General features: G+C 36.2%; 1 protein-coding gene across 1 annotated transcript in view; it reads left to right on the top strand.

The window, feature by feature from the left end:
• The first annotated feature begins 8,079 nt into the window (after positions 1 to 8,079).
• Positions 8,080 to 17,569, top strand: part of LOC136709914 (chromodomain Y-like protein 2) — a 47,066-nt gene continuing 37,576 nt past the window's right edge. The window contains exon 1 of the mRNA XM_066685495.1: positions 8,080 to 8,414. Coding sequence (XP_066541592.1) covers positions 8,391 to 8,414 — 24 coding nt within the window. The 5' untranslated portion in view covers positions 8,080 to 8,390. The remainder of the gene's footprint in view (positions 8,415 to 17,569) is intronic.

The raw sequence follows: 17,569 nt of genomic DNA, 5'->3' as shown, positions 1-17,569 counted from the left end.
TTCTGGGTAGGCTTCGAACCCAATGCATATGGGACTATGACTCCTAACATCCATGTAAGACCTGGCAGACTGGCAAAAAATATCAGATAAACAGTGCTTAAATAAAAATCCATATAAAAAGATAAATCAGAACTATGGGTCTGTAAGGACTGGCTTCACCAGGTTCCAGAACTCTGAATCATTAAATGTATTTACGAATATGTAAATCATGAGAAGGGCGGCACGGTGGCGCAGCAGGTAGTGGCGCAGTCTCACAGCTCCAGGGACCTGGAGGTTGTGGGTTTGATTCCCACTCTAGGTGACTGTCTGTGAGGAGTTGGTGTGCTCTCCCCGTGTCTGCGTGGGTTTCCTCCGGGTAGGTGAATTGGTGACTCTAAAGTGTCTGTAGGTGTGAGTGAATGGGTGAGCGTGTGTGTTGCCCCTTTGAAGGACTGGCGCCCCCTCCAGGGTGTATTCCCGCCTTGTGCCCAATGATTCCAGGTAGGCTCTGGACCCACCGCGACCCTGAACTGGATAAGTGGTTACAGATAATGAATGAATGAATAAATCATGAGAAGCAGAACATGCCACCAATGTCTAAGACTTCAGAAGTATAAAAAATATCCCTCCAGATTTATTTGAAAACCTGAAAGCAAGTCTCACATAACAGAATAGAACCTATAATAAAGGCAAAAAACTATTAAAATTTTAAATATTTGTACTTTCACTCTAATACAGTTCCATGATCTGTAGGTTGGTTTCAGTTGTGTCTATGAGGTGCTGAGTGTGTATTCCCATTGTCTTTGGGGGTTTACTTCATAAGTGCTGGCTTCCCACAGTCCAAAAGTACATTTTGGTAGGAGTGCTGGCTGTGCAAACATTTCCACAGGTGTGAGTGTGTGATGCCCTGATGTGGACTAGCATCATGTCCATGGTGTGTTCCTGCCTTGCGCCCAATGAATATGGGTAAGCTCCAGACACAACACAAGCTTGAATAGGATGAAGCAGTTACAGAATATGAATAAATGTATAGTTGCTGCATTTGATCTCATTTTGAATATCAATTTCTGATTAGACAGATGGTCACTGTATAAGTGTAGAAAGTTTGCACAGTGTTCTTCTTTACCTATATTTTGGCCACCTGCAACATTATCATAGCTGAATTGTAATGCTGCATCTGTATCAGTGAAGGTCGTGGCAAATCAATAATAAGGTGAGAAAACTTAGAAAAAGTTTTAAAAGCAGGAGAATAAAAAGAACCCCAGAGGAGAGATCAAACCAGTCACAACTGTCTGGATCTTTAGCACAGTGCTCTGTGTAGTCTTCAGCCTCAAGAATGAATAATTCTTATTATTCTCAGAGTTTGTGTTGCTCACACAGACGGAAACACTCTGTGCACATTTGCGCTTGCATCTGAACAACAAAGAGCAAGGCAGAATATTGTCTCGTGTCTGTGAATGGCATTGGAAATCTATGGCAATTTGTCTTCTTTTGCCTTCTCTGGCTTTCACTTTTCCATTCACTCACTTTGTATGGCCAAATCCTCTCGGCCATTTAGGCATTTGTTCAGTTTCTCTTTGTGTTGCCTACCCTCGAGATCTCTATGGCCCAGTGTTCGGTGGGAAGAACAACAGCCATGACCTCATCTCAACAAAGATAAAGTTGTTTGACTGAGCTGTTGTCATCCAGACTCAAATAAACAATGTATAAATATAAAGACCATTAACTCCCTGAAATCTTTGCAGAAGGCTGAAAATACAGTAGTTGGTTTTTGAAATACAAAAAAATGTTGTCATATTCTATTGACTCATTGTCAGATATTCAGATCTAATTTCCATGTTTAGTTTTGATAAATGGAAAGCAATATTTTAAAATGCTAGGAGCAATCAGTGCATGCACCTTTGAGTGAACACTTCAGTTCATTACACATTTCAAGGGCACTGGCACATATGTCTGTGAAAAGAATAGCAAGACAGCTATGCTGTCTATGAAAACTATTTAGCTTACATTTACATTCACAACATTTATTATTTTGTCCAGGGTGAGCGTCTGAAGTGCTTTGCGGTCTGCTTGAAAAACATACACTGTGGCCAGAGGTGCCCAACCTTATCCACAGGAGTGGGTGGACTAGGGTGGAAGGGTGTTGGTGAACTGAAAGTCAAGCTAATCAGGGAGAAGAAGTAAGATGAGAGCACTAGAGGGCATTTGTTGCGGAAGATAAGTGTGACCAAGGTCATGAATAGGTTCTGTAGGTGAGCAGTTGGATTCAACCTAATATTTCTCAGAGCCTGTGACAATTGTGAGGGGAAGAAGACTGGCAGTGATCATCTGCATTGAGTTTTAGCACTTTTTTTTATTTTCAGCTTTATTGACCATTGGGCGGCACGGTGGTGCAGCAGGTAGTGTCACAGTCACACAGCTCCAGGGGCCTGAAGGTTGTGGGTTTGATTCCCGCTCCCGGTGAGGAGTTGGTGTGTTCTCCCTGTGTCCGCGTGGGTTTCCTCTGGGTGCTCCGGTTTCCTCCCACAGTCCAAAAACACACGTTGGTAGGTGGATTGGCGACTCAAAAGTGTCCATAGGCGTGAGTGAATGTGTGTGTGTGTTTGTGTTGCTCTGTGAAGGGTGTATTCCCACCTTGCGCCCAATGATTCCAGGTAGGCTCTGGACCCACCGCAACCCTGAACTGGATAAGTGGTTACAGATAATGAATGAATGAATGAATGAATTATTGACCATTGCAGTAAGCTAAAAGTTTCATCTTCATTCTTGCACTTGATGGTTTAAAACGTAATGAAGTTCCCACTAGCAGATCTTTTGAAAGATGTACAGTGATCAAAAGCCTGACTTTGTTCATATATTCATAAGAACACAGAAAAGCTGCTTAAATCAATGCCTGAAGATGTTTCTGAGTGAAAGAAAACAACATATGAGAAAACAGGTATGGATATACCATTGATGTCAGGAAAGAATAATCAGGCACTGGATGACAATATTTATCTGGTATAGTACTACAAGGTATATAGCCTGAAATATCCGTGCTGTTAGTTGTGTACTGTTGCTTGTGGGATATGGCAGGAAGGTTAAAGAATTCAACATGAAAATTTACTTTAAATTGCACACTTTCTGAAAAACATGTCTGCTTATAAAGAGTAGTAGGGTTTAAATAAAAAATATCAGTATTGGTACTGGGGGAAAAATGTTTCAATGTCTAAAAACAGAAGGAGAAAACTCTTCAGGGTTATATTCCATGAAATGTATTTATTTATGTATTTATTTATTTATTTATAATGGATTTTCAAACATCATACTTAGCCAAACAAGTATGAAACATGTTTTCAACAAAATAAATTCTCATCTTTAGGTGCAAAGAGGACACTTTCCACTCCACTGCCTCACAGTCTTTATGTGCCCTGACTTCAGATGCACATATAACTTAAATTATCCACATCAGTCTTTTTTACCTTTCAGTATTTCTTTACTGAGCTCGTGGCTGGCTTCACTAGCTTGTGTGCAAATTCAATACACATAATGTTTCTGGAAGCAACACTGCCTGCCTTTGAGGCAAAAGGAACCAAATTGTTTACCAGCCATGGATGCATGTGACTGGTTAGCATACGTTGGGCTGAGATTTTCAAATTTCAGTGCTATTACCCAGTAAAGCTCCACCTAGAACCTTGTGGTTCCCTTGCTTTGACTGACAAAAATGACTTTGGAAAAAATAAATGTTTTATATAATTTTTTTTACTGTAGTCTAGTCCTGTTTCAAATTTTTTTAGAAGAGTTACAAATATTCCAGTATTTGTTTTGCTTGGATGGAGTTTTATGTGCCTCTGAGGAAGCTGTAGAATGTTAAAATGCTGATGCCGCTGAGCCACATTCTGAAGAAATACATTGCTGCACATTTGAGTTATGATTGCTGCCTTAGAGGAAGTTGCAGAATGTTATATAATTCTATGCAAGTACATTTTGCACACTTGATGTAGATTGCTGTCTCTGTAGTAGCTACAGAATGTTATACAATAAGGCTTTGGTTCCTCAGGGACCCCAGTCATGTGCTATTTAACTTTGTCTTTGCCTCTGCCTCACCGGGTGCAGAGCATTATTGTACAACATTCTGCAGCTTCCTGCAGAGTTACAACATCCTCCATTCAACCAAATCAAAATTTGGAGACTTTTGCAGTAATTCTAACAATATATTAAACTGAACTAAGTCTACAGTACTGAAAAGAAAATTATATTGCACATTTAATACTTCTGAAGACATGTTTAGCAGTCAGAGCAGCCAAACTACAAGAGTCTACAGGTGCTGGTCATAAAATTAGAATATCATGAAAAAGTTGATTTATTTCAGTAGTTCAGAAAGTGAAATTTGTATATTATACACACAGACTAATATATTTCAAGTGTTTATTTCTATTAATTTGATGATTATAACTGACAACTAATGAAAACCCCAAATTGAGTGTCTCAGAAACTTAGAAAATTAGAATATTGTGAAAAGGTTCAATATTGAAGACAGGTGGTGCCACACTCTAATCAGCTAATTAACTCAAAACACATGCAAAGGCCTTTAAATGGTCTCTCAGTCTAGTTCTGTAGGCTACACAATCATGGGGAAGACTGCTGACTTGACAGTTGTCCAAAAGACGACCATTGACACTTTACACAAAACACAAGACACAAAAGGTCACTGTAAAGAGGTTGGCTGTTCACAGAGCTCTGTGTCCAAGCACATTAACAGAGAGGCAGAGGGAAGGAAAAGATGTGGTAGAAAAATGTTTACAAGCAATAGAGATTATGTGGTACAAGCAATAGGGATAACCGCACCCTGGAGAGGATTGTGAAACAAAACCCATTCAAAAATGTGGGGGAGATTCACAAAGACTGGACTGCAGCTGGAGTCAGTGCTTCAAGAACCACCACGCACAGTCATATGCAAGACATGGGTTTCAGCTGTCGCATTCCTTGTGTCAAGCCACTCTTGAACAAGAGACAGCATCAAAAGTGTCTCGCTTCCAAAAAGGACTGGACTGCTGCTGATTGGTCCAAAGTTATGTTCTCTGATGAAAGTAAATTTTGCATTTCCTTTGGAAATCAAGGTCCTAGAGTCTTGAGGAAGAGAGGAGAGGCACAGAATCCACGTTGCTTGAGGTCCAGTGTAAAGTTTCCACAGTCAGTGAAGGGTTGGGGTCATCTGCTGGTGTTGGTCCACTGTGTTTTCTGAGGTCCAAGGTCAACGCAGCCGTCTACCAGGAAGTTTTAGAGCACATGCTTCCTGCTGCTGACCAAGTTTATTTCATTTTCCAATAGGACTTGGCACCTGCACATAATGCCAAAGCTATCAGTACCTGCTTTAAAGACCATGGTGTCCCTGTTCTTAATTGGCCAGCAAACTCACCTGACCTTAACCTAATAGAAAATCTATGGGGTATTGTGAAGAGGAAGTTGCAATATGCCAAACCCAACAATGCACAAAAGCTGAAGGCCACTATCAGAGCAACCTGGGCTCTCACACCACCTGAGCAGTGCCACAGACTGATCAACTCTATGCGACGCTGCATTGCTGCAGTAATTAAGGCAAAAGGAGCCCCAACTAAGTATTGTGTGCTGTACATGCTCATACTTTTCAGTTGGACAGCATTTTTAAAAATTATTTTTTTGTATTGGTCTTAAGTAATAATCAAATTTTCTGAGATACTGAATTTGGGGTTTTCATTAGTTGTCAGTTATAATCATCAAATTAAAAGAAATAAACACTTGAAATAAATCAGTCTGTGTGTAATGAATGAGTATAATATACAAGTTTCACTTTTTGAATGAAACTAGTGAAATAAATCAACTTTTTCATGATATTCAAATTTTATGACCAGCACCTGTATGCTGTGTTTTACTGGTTGAATCTCTGCCCAACATGTGCTAACCAATGTAGTTCATCCGCATGTTTTAGCTGGTAACCAATTCTGCGTTGAAGGCAGTGCCACTTCCAGAACCATTTTGAATAGTGATTTTGCACACAAGCATTTCACAATGTCTCTGAGCATTCATTTGAAATGCATTGTATCATGAAGCTTTTGTATCAAAACGGATGAGCCATTCCAGGAAAGAGTGAGTCAAACCATGATATGGGGTAGGTCTGAGGTCATGGCAAGTAAAACCTAATTTGAGCTTCAGTTGTCAGCATCATGCCATGAGCTGTTTAAAGATGACTGGTTTAGGAGTAGTGTAAAGCAGCTGTACAGTTCCTATGTGACAAACCAGGTATGTTTTTAGAAAAATGACAATGATATAGTTGTTGTCCATTTATGAACATGTATCTCCATTTTTTGTCAATTTTTTTAGTTTACTACATCATTTGAACACAGCAGATGTCCTTCACACTGTGTGAAAATTTCATGATGAACAGACCAATTCAACTGAAGGTTTTCCCTTTTCCTGTAAAGTTATGATTTTGGGAGATACATGTTTTCACTGGACAGCCATGATATAACAGATTTACTGGGCAAAGATACAAAATTTAATTGACTGCGGATGAAAAATTAAGAGGGTGACCTAACTGTGCCCTCAAGCCTTTTAACAAGGGCTTAACAGAGTCTGATACAGGTGCAATTTTAATACTTCCTTTCCAAATCCGATCAAGGTCCTGAATTATAGTAATGGTCATATGAGTTGTGCTTTGAAAAATAATGAGTCTTACAATATTTATTTCCAAATGAATTAAATGTGAATCAAATCCACAGTCTTTATCTGTTCAAATGATGTTCCTACCCTGACATACCTCTTAATTAACAAAATCTTTTATTTTAAGGAGCCTACACAGCTGACAAATCTGCTGAGGTGCTCAGACATACAGCTTGTATGATCACTCTGTAGACGCATTTTGACAATAGAATGGGACTCTGCAACAGACTTCACTAAAACTCTCATAGTTCAATGCAATCAAAACCTCATAGCAATGCATCAACATCTAGTGTAAAGCCTACTCAGAAGAGCAAAGACTTACTGGACAAAAAATGTGTAATAAACACTTTATAAATAACCTTCATTTCTGAGCAGGTGTGCATACCTTTTGACATTGTATTGTAAGCGACAGCATAGTGCACTCTAATGTAATTAGTTTTTTATTAAGCATTTTTTTGCAAGCCGTCTATACATCTTTGATATATATAAAGACAAAAACATCATTCCAAGCATTAGTGGCTTACAGTAATTTAGAAAGTCAAAATTAAAGCAAGTGTAAATGTTACAATGTGTTAGAGCTAACCATGCCCAATCTACATGCTTCAAAACTGTGCAGTATTGCAACGTTTTTTTTATATAATTGTTATGAATCATATCACAGAATGACTGAAATAATAGAACTATAAACATCCATTTCACAAAAGGAATAAATGGAATTAAACTTATGATTAAAATGTCATTTTATGGGTGAATCTGGAGAAGCGTTTACTCAATTGCTGTGAAAATTAGAAGACATTGTTGTCATGTGGCTACATTGTGGAACTTCTTTAATCTTCTATATTTACCCTATGATTCTTATGCACCTCTTGCATTTCCAATTACACTATTAATTTATACAGTAGTCTTCTTTATTAGATGATTATATGTACAATTTCGCTTTATTAATTTTGATATTTGTATTGCTATTACTTTCAGCAGCTGTATAGTGTTAACTGTACTACATTCCCATGGTCATAGCAATTAAAAATGGCCAAAGACCTACGTTTTAATTACTTTATTCATAACTGTTAGACCTGCTACTTCCATGGCTTCTACCTCGACTACAAATTTACAAACCACTTGCTTTGGGGGGAGTTGGTGTGCGTAGAGATTTTCTTCATTTTACATGCGAGTATGATGAGTAATAGTTGATAAAACCCAACTTAATCCAACCTCTTAACTGTGGAACGAGATGTTTATGAGAAATAGGATCTGTAATTCTGCCATGTGTCAATTAAGGACTCATCATCCACTCAACCCGCGGAGTAAAGTGGAAGCGACCTTTGCTTGGACGTCAAACCAATGGCCGTCTTTCCACCGTGGGGGCGTCTATTAACGCTGAGCTGGGTTTGTGAGGACTTCCTCCAGAGAGAAGAACACGAAGCTGATCAGCAGAAGCTGGCAGAGAGTGAAGCGCTCTCTCTCTCTTTCTGCTCTCTCTCTTTCTCCGGTAAACAAACAGCACCGCCCCGTCCTCTACGTGTTTGTTTTTTAACCAAAGGCTCAATCCGTCGCAGCCGTGCTCGATTGACGCTGCCTGCTGCTGATCTGCTACTGCGGCTGCCTCCCAATAACGAGGCCAGTTTGTTAATACCCGTCTGCCGGGGATTTTCTCCGGTACAGCGAGAAGAACGAGGGAAAAAACACCTCCAACAGACCACGCGAGGCGGTCCTGAAGCGCGCCCAACCCAAGGATGGCTTCTGGGGAGCTTTACGAGGTAAGCATTGACTCCTGTCAGAGGGGATTCACTTCTTAAAAAATTGACGAATGGAGGAATTAGGAAGTGAGGGGAGGTCCTCCGCCTCCTCGCATGGAAAAGCCGAAGCCGACGTCCTAAAGCCCTTTAAACAGGCGAAACTAACCCCTAACCCAGCCTCCATGCGATGGGCAGGCGGTCAACACGAGGCGCGGAGTTTGTCTCGTGTGTCTTTCCGCCTTGTTCGTACTTTTGTGGGTGAAGAGCGAGGCGCGAGCGGCTGAGAGAAAGACGTGTGAAGGTCTCAACTGTCCGTTGAGTAGTGTTAGAAAGTCGTGATAAAGTCCACTGCTGCTTGGTGAAGGGTGTTTTGAGAACATTGGCTGGCTGTTGGTTTGAATGTGTGTCCACTCTCTGTTTATCCAGCCTCTACAGCTCTGGGTTTGTCGTTCAGGTGTCTGTAATGGACCGATGAACGACGCTTTCGCATGAGTTTTTTTATTATTTCCTAACAGTTTCAAAAAGAGACACTCACCGAGCACTTGAATAGCTGTTATAGTTGAGTGTTGAGGCACCAGTTCGCTTATTAGAGTGGAAAAAAAGTTTGTCATTTCAAAAGTAGACCGACAAAAATGTGTCACAAAGAAATTTGAAGTTTTGACCAGGTCTTAGGAGCAATTATTGGTTTTACGTGCCCATTGGGCTGGTGTTCTGCATGTCGGCAGACTAATACCACAGGAGTGCTATCATGGCGTCCATGTTTCAGTTTCTTTTCACAGCGTAATGTTATAAAGCCATGGGTGTTTTCTCATTGACTCTTAACGAGCTGATTATGGTGCACTGTGTCTCCTGCATATTCTTCAGATGTAAGCTAAAAAAAAATCTTGACACATGGAAGATAAAGGGTTAATGATCAATGCTAACGTGATAATGTTCAAATTCATAATCATGGCTGCTTTTTCTGAAATGCATTCCTCTGAGGAAAAGGAAAAAAAATGTTCAGGGACATTTACCTGTTCTCTTGAGTGGGAATGTGCCACAGGTGTCTGCACAACAGCTTTCAGAAGCTCCAGCTCCGCCTTTGTTACAGAAGCATCATCTTGTGAATAATCACACCTTCTTCTTCTTTTTTTTTTGACACTTGTAATGTTGTTCACCCTTTTCTTCAAATGGAAAGTTTTGTGTGATATTCATTTAAAGGTGCTTTGTGTATATTCACACATCATCACTGTACAATCTCTACAAGAAAAGGAAAAAAACCCTTCTTAAATGTCAATGTAAAAAGATTTAATTTGAAGTAATTTTGGAGCATTTCTGTCGATCCATTCTTCATGAAATTTTCACACAGTTTGACAGCTGCTGTGTTCAAATGATTTACTAAAATAAAAATGGGGAAGCATGTTTTTGATTGGACAGCGATGACTTTCTGTCAATTATGTGAGTTGTCTGTTCATTAATCACATTATCACAGTGCAATTTCTAAACATTTTGCATTACCTTGTGCTTAGTGAGAATACATCAGTGTTTCTGAGTACAGCATGTGAGTTTTGCCAGTTTGTGATGGACACTTGTGGTATTCACCTCCAGCTTTGGTTATAAAAAATGAACTTATCTAAGGCACAGAAATAAAATGAGTTGTTGGAAAAACAGCTTTTCTGGGACCATGTTTGGTCATTTATTTGGGTAGTGCACACGACAGGACTGCTTGGGTGGAATTCAGGTTCAGATCCACATTGCTCTATTTGCTGTGTGTACTAGGGATTCAAGAAGACACAATTGATTCTGTTCATATTAGGAGTAAAGGATGTTTAAGTCTCTTATGCCCTTAGCTGGATATGTGTTATTTTCAAGTTGAAATAGTCAGGATTCATCAGAATGTGTGATTTTTGTCTTTTAAGATTCTCTATGGGGAAAATCTGTTTAGAGTTTCAAATCCTGTATGTGCCTGAGACATCATCAATAGTCCCTCTCATTTGGGAAGCTAACTTTTAGTGTGAGTCAGTTCTAACAGACCTTCTCTGTATTGATTAGATGCTGCTCTATGCTGGACTGGAGTTATCCTACCTAATGTGTATATTGTTATATTATTTATAATATTTAAATAACAAGGGAAGGGAGAACTTTGAATTTCCAATTTTGTTTTGAAACTTTACTAATGGCCTTAAGCTCATGTCATATTTTATGCTGATTCCCTTCAGTTTAATGAGTTTTAACAAACAGAAATTGCCATGCATATATATGAGTGTAATATGAACTGAAATGGTTAAAATGTCAAAATCTGATTGCTATACCATGAAATTGAATACAAAATGTTACCTTTGTAAAATAAAAATAATAGTTAAGTGGATTTTAAGTTCTATCGTTATTCATAATGTAAAATGATATTTATGCTCAATTAAATGACTCTAAATTCCCTAAAAAATTAAATTTTAAAGTTACGTCAAGTGTTCTTGGAGTAATATTAATTACATGTAATGCACCAACTGTCTGGTGTGAAAGTAATGACACTCCAAGAACACTATGCATAAACATTGTTGCACATCATTTTATCTAAAAGTTAAAGACACAAAATTATTCTTGTGGTGGAAACTTCATTAAAAAATTAAACGTTCGTTGTCTGGGAATTAAATATTATACTCAGAACAAATTATGATGCTATGATGCTGTTATTTGATCCTGGGATTCAGGAAGATGGACTGAAATTGTATGAAACGTTTTCTGCACATTAAAAGCTTTAACCAATTTAAACATTACCATACCAGAATTCTGGCACAAATAAGGGCTTTTTAAAATTAATATTTAAACATGCTATATTTGGAGTGCCACATATTTTTATGAGAAAGTTTATTACGGACATTAATTACATCATTATCTATCCTCAGTAATTGTTATAATTGGATGGATAAGATCATTCAGAAAAATCCTACAGAAATGTATGCTCATTTTTTCTTATATTGTCTCAGAAATGGTTACATATCCAAAAACTCTAACTGTTCATATAAACACAGAGAAAACCTTATTAGGCATTTCTTAGACTTTAAAAACTATGTTGTTATATTTTACAGTAAAATCTGAAACTGAAATCAAACCAACCATGTATGTATCGACTCTGAATCATTTGTTATCTTGGGTTTGTGTGTGTAGAAGACCTGTAAATCTATTTTTTTAATCTCCTAGATCTCTGCTCAGATTTGTTCTTAAAGAATTCAGATACTATAACATTGTCAGCTGTCACACATGTAACTTTTAGTGAAATGTAATCCCTTCGGGATAAGCTTTAAATGGCTCAGTGCCCATTCCAAGTAGAAGCTTGGAGCAGCTCAACTTTCTTTTTGAAATATTTATCTTCTAAATGTGAGGTATTGTTCTTAGGATGTGCAACTTACCAATATAATACATTGTAATTACTGTAAAGTTACAGATGACATACCACAGAACTTGGAATGCAGTACTCAACCCTTTAATGTATTCCTAATAAACTCTGATACATAATAATTGTAGTTTGGACTTCTGTAAATATTTCCTACATGGAAATCTTGATAACACAGTAATGCCTTGACTTATGGGTTTAATTCGTTCTGTGACAAAGCTCATAACTCAATTTGCTCATATATCAAAATATATTTCCCCATTTAAAATGAATTGAAATACTATTAATCCGTTACAGTCCCCCAAGAACCACAAAACTTTTTTTAGTTACGTGTTTTTAAATAAGAAAAATGTAATTTATAAATGACAAATAATGTATAAAATAATAATAGATAATAAATAAGAATGTAAAGAAATAAACTGGTTCTATTAAGTGTACATATCTTGATCATACGAAGACGCTGGCGGAGGTGGAGGAGATTGGAACAGAAGATTAGGAGGAGTTTTTCTTTTCTTTCTCTATCTACAATGCTACAAAACAACAGCGATATGACAGAGATGCATGGCAAGATAACCAAGTGAACTGAACAATCGCTGGGCTACCTAGTGGTGGGTGGCGTAAGATCAGTCACTTGTACTTCAGATCTTGGCTTGCGTCTTAGAGCAAAAAATCAACTAAGTGACAGCTCTATCATATGCAAATATTTGTTGGAAAATATTTTTCTGCAATAACTTTCTTTGCAGTTTTCCAGTAAAGTTATTGGAAATATGTGTTTTTTTTTTCAGACAGCAAATCTGTTTATGATGTAGTTACAATATATAATGTTTGCACATTTACTTTAATAATAATGGCACATTAAACAGTTCATTTTAAAAGAAAATATCACAAAAATATTCCAGCACATTCTGGAAGAAATAAAATGGATCCTCCTCTGGCTCTGGCAGAATTAATGTACGAGATGTTCTGCTAACTGAATAAGTTTACAACTGATCAAAAACTCAAATAGCTCATAGCTGAAAATGTTATCTTTTTACACGGATATCCCTTGTTTGTATTTTAAATCGTACATGGCAAATACCGTAAGTGAATGAAAAATGACTACAGCCGTGTTTAGGTCATTGGGTATTCATGCAATAAACCAACTGACCTATGAATCTCAGCCAAAGTATAACCAGCAGCTGAAACCTGACAACCTTTGCAGATCTGTACGCACTTTAGAATGATAAGTTACAAAATGGATCAGTTATCTTTTAGACTGATTATGCTTTATTTATGGCATTGGGATAGATACAGCAATCTTCCTGGATTACCTTCATGACCTTATATCCACTTCTTAAGAAAGAGTTTAAGACACTGTAATGGTCCGGACAGATTTATGTACATGTTCGAAAGTCAGGGCATCAGTAATTTGTAATGAATGACATAATACATCCAGAAGGAAGATGAAAGTTGATGGACTTAGTGGTCTAAATATGGAAGGGGTAATCAGCAATTCAGTGCAAGCACTGACTTGGCTATTCATATCTCGGCCAGACTAAAATAATTTCTAAACACTGAAATGTGCCAGAACTGTACAATAGGATTGACTCCATTTCCTGATTATCTGCATTCTCCTCTTTTAATAATTTACAATTACTGGCCCCAAAACCCCCTCTTCAGTGCATTACAAGTGTGCTCAATTTCAGTCAAAACAACAGAAATAAATTCAATATCCAAGTTTTAAAGGACCATTCTGAACAGTAAACTGGATACGCATGTTATTCCAAATACTATTAGACTTATAGTTCTTCTTCCTCTTATCATGGATAAATGAATCTCTATGAGAGTGGGGGCCTGCAGTCTGAAAGACAGAAGGGCATTGGAACAAGAGGTAGAGGGTGACAGAGATATTCAAACAAACAGAAAGTGAACTCCAAATAAAGGCTTAATTCAATACATAATTACGGTAAATTTGTATGCAAGTGGGTATTCTGTTTTCTGCAGCAGCATAGACTAAGATAACATGATCACCGGATTGAACAATATGTATCATTCTCTCTGTAAGTGAAATCTGAGCTAAGCACTTCCTCACTTTAAGTACAGTTAACTGTGTTAGTAATCCAAAATGAAAATTAATAATATATAACGCAATTGATTTTACTATATATGTTAGTCTTAATCTGTATGTACACATGTGAACTGTATAGAAAAGACATTTTTTTGCTGCTATCTTTAGCGCTGCTTAGCTGTACTGATGAAACTTCTTGGAAGAGCTGACTGGATTCCAAGTCTAGTCTCCAACTGATAATATACTTGATCTAGATTTAGGCTGTCCAAAACACGTACAGAAGTGGCACTGGTGAAATGGTTATGGCCTATAAAATTGCCACTCAGAGCAAACACTCATATCTTTATAAATGTCATTTTACAGGAAATTGAAATTGTTAATTAACTTGCACTAAAAAGTATTTTGAAGTAATTAGGGCCTATTTGTAATTAAATTTTGTTAGTTGTAACCTTTCCCTCATTTTTCTTTTTCTTTTTTTCACACATTTGAATTTAAAGTAATCAACATAAAGTTAACCATATAAAACATTGAAATACAGGCTTATGTTCCAACACTGATGTTATGAAATACAAGGACATGGGAAAGTTTAAAACAATTTTCATTTTTAATTCAGTATTTTTTAAAATTCAGTTCACCTTATGTGAACACCGAACATTATGAAAAAAACGAAAGTGTCTAAAATTATACAAATATATTCTCATTGCATTAATACAGTCTTCTGTTATAGCAGTGACACAGTGTGTCCATTAATCATTCCACATTCCAGATTAGATGGTTTGAATATGTTTGTCCTAAAATTGACCTTAATTATGTGCTGGTATCATTCTTTGTTTATTAATTGGTTATAGCACTAAATACTTTTTTTATTTATATGTAGTGTTGTGAGAGACTGAGATAATTGTTAACTACTGCTTCTTATTAAATAGTGTTGGTGTTGATTTCTGCATGTGCTTGTATTGAAACATTATTGTTTAATGCAACTTCTTTTGAAATGCAGTAAATATATCTAGAAATGGACTCATTTACACTGTCAGGAGTAGATACTAACTCTTACTAGAATGGTAGTCACAATTACCCGTGTTATGTTTGGAAAGTCATATGTATTGATTTAGCAATTTATGATTTAGGGCATTTTTTACGAGAGTATCAGTAATCTTTTATTTTCACATGTATTGTGATTTGTGAATTTCATATTGTCACTGCTGGTTTTATTTTGAAAGAACAGGCAGATGCAGCTTATCTGTTGGAGATCAACGAGTAGTTGATCTGCAGCATGTTGTGCTGCTTCCGGCCACTTGCCTGGAACAGTCATTAAGGGGTGGCGTATAGTGATTATTATTAGCAGACTATTCCCAACAGATCGTGGCAGATTGTATGAAGAATAGACATAGCAGTGAATAGGCTATCAGTTCTCCTTGTATATCACTCATTGAAAAAGAAATTTGTGGTCTCAAATTGTACATGTTAGTAACTTTACAGAAAAGGAATAATCCTTAACTTTCAGTTGAAGTGAATGTAAAAGATTTTATTCCAAGAAATTTTGTAGGACTTCTATTGGTCAATTAAGGCATTCAAATGATGTAGTATACACTATATATATATATATATATATATATATATATATATATATATAATGCGCTCCAAAATATACTTAGAATAATAATTTTTTTTTTTATATTGATTGAAAGCAATGAATTTTTTTTCCTTCTCCTAAGATGTTCCTATTTTAAATGTAAAAAATATATATTCCAAGTACGTTTTGGAGCATTGTTATTGGTCCATTCCTTATTAAATTACTTTTGCAATTGCTACAAAAAACTGAACTTTTAAGAGTAAAACCAATTAATGTTCGTGCTGTGTGATTGCTGTTCTAAGACATTAGTCCTCCATCTTACAACAAGGACCTGGCTATGAGTGATTTTAACTTTTTCCCAAATTGGAAGAGATATCTCTGTGAAAAACAATTTTAAATTATTATAATTTCTCACTTATCACTTTTATTATTATTAATATTATTTTGTGTAAAGTCGTAATATATATTTTCCCAGGGAATTAAAAAGATAATTGTTTGATCTGATAATTTTAAAGAAGTTAAGAATGCTTATATATAAAAAATACACACACACACACACACACACATATATATATATATATTCAGAGTAGTTTTTATTATATTTGAATTATGTTTTTTTTTTTTTGGAATTATGTTGGAATTTTTAAAAAGATTAAGTAAAAAAATTCAATAATGTGATAATCTTCATATTCTGACTTGTTTATATAATGATGTCATGCAGTTACCCACAATATGGCATACATTCTTTACATGAGTCATTTATGAAGTACGGGGGGGCGGGAGGAGTGACGTAAATCATGTGGAGGTGGTTTGATTACAAAATATCAGATGTACAATAGACCATGGCATTATGTATGAAATGAAAGAAGCATATTAAAAAGAAGGCAGGGAACAGCTAATCTGATTCACCACCTCAAACAGAAGCACCTGGTTGAGGACGAGGAAAATTAAAAATGCCTTTAGAAGAATTCAACAGACAATGAGCTCTATCGCAAGCACTTTATCTCCACTGACTCAGTACAGCAACCATTCTGTATTTGTTTTATTTACTGTGAAGCTATTTACTGTAAAGGTTACTTTTTATATAATTGTTTGTTTACTGTTCATATGCACACACTATATTTTTTGCACTTTGGTTGTATGGTAGATTTATAAGCTATATTAATTTATACAAAATCAGAATCTTGGTAAATTATTGTTGTTTAATATATAAGCAAATGTTTACAGATTCTTTTACATATTTGCTTTTTCTGTATGTTTGAAACTGTTACATTTGTAGTAAAATAAAGCTTTTTTTTAAATAATAAAACCATTTAATATTATTTATATATATTACATATAATTAATATTAATTATAACCTTTATTTTGTTGCAATAGTTTGTTCTTGAATCAAATAGAAGTTTTTTATTTTGCCAAGAATATCGTTTTCACCAAAAGCCCTGAAATATCGTGATATAATTTTAGGGCCATATCGCCCACCCCTAATTTTTAAATTAGATTCAATTAATTTACTGACTAAAATGGTAAAATGTAACCTCAAACAACACAATGAAGTTTGGACAAAATATTTGTGAAAATTGCAGCTCAGAGAATAAAGCATCTCCATATTCCAGCTTCAACAAGTTTTAAGAACCAGGAACAAGGAAATGAAAGCCTGCTGAACTTCTTACAGCAGGTGTTTGTGTGTGTATGTCTGTTTGTGTATGTGCGCAAGGAAGGGAAAGAAAGGGTTTATGGGATTTAATTCATATTTCAGCATAAAAATACTGAAATATGCTGTTTAAATTACCTATTCAAATTGCAAAAATGTCACTGTGCTCTGCAAAACAAGTTTATTATGGGAGGATTTGTGGCCAAATTTATTATGATTATGAAAACAAACAAACAAAGTTGTAAAAACATTTTGTATTCATGGTCAATCATCTAAGTGAGATTTACAATTTGCATTGCACATTTTGCAGTTACTCCCCATTTTTGTAATTTTATCTTATTTCATGTACAATACTGCAAGCTTACATGACACACCAGGGGAAAAAGACACTTTTTAACATGTAAATATCTAAATTTCAGACATAAGCTCAGGAGAGTTGTAACATTCCTCATCAATTCAACAGCTAATTATCGCTAATGAAGTGTAGCTCTAGCTGCATTTAAAGGGAAAACACTAAACTGCACAATTATCTGC

This window comes from Hoplias malabaricus, chromosome 11 (genome assembly GCF_029633855.1).
Source record: "Hoplias malabaricus isolate fHopMal1 chromosome 11, fHopMal1.hap1, whole genome shotgun sequence".
NCBI lineage: Eukaryota > Metazoa > Chordata > Actinopteri > Characiformes > Erythrinidae > Hoplias > Hoplias malabaricus.
Note: the sequence above shows the minus strand (reverse complement) of the source record. Positions and strands in the feature narration are given on the sequence as shown.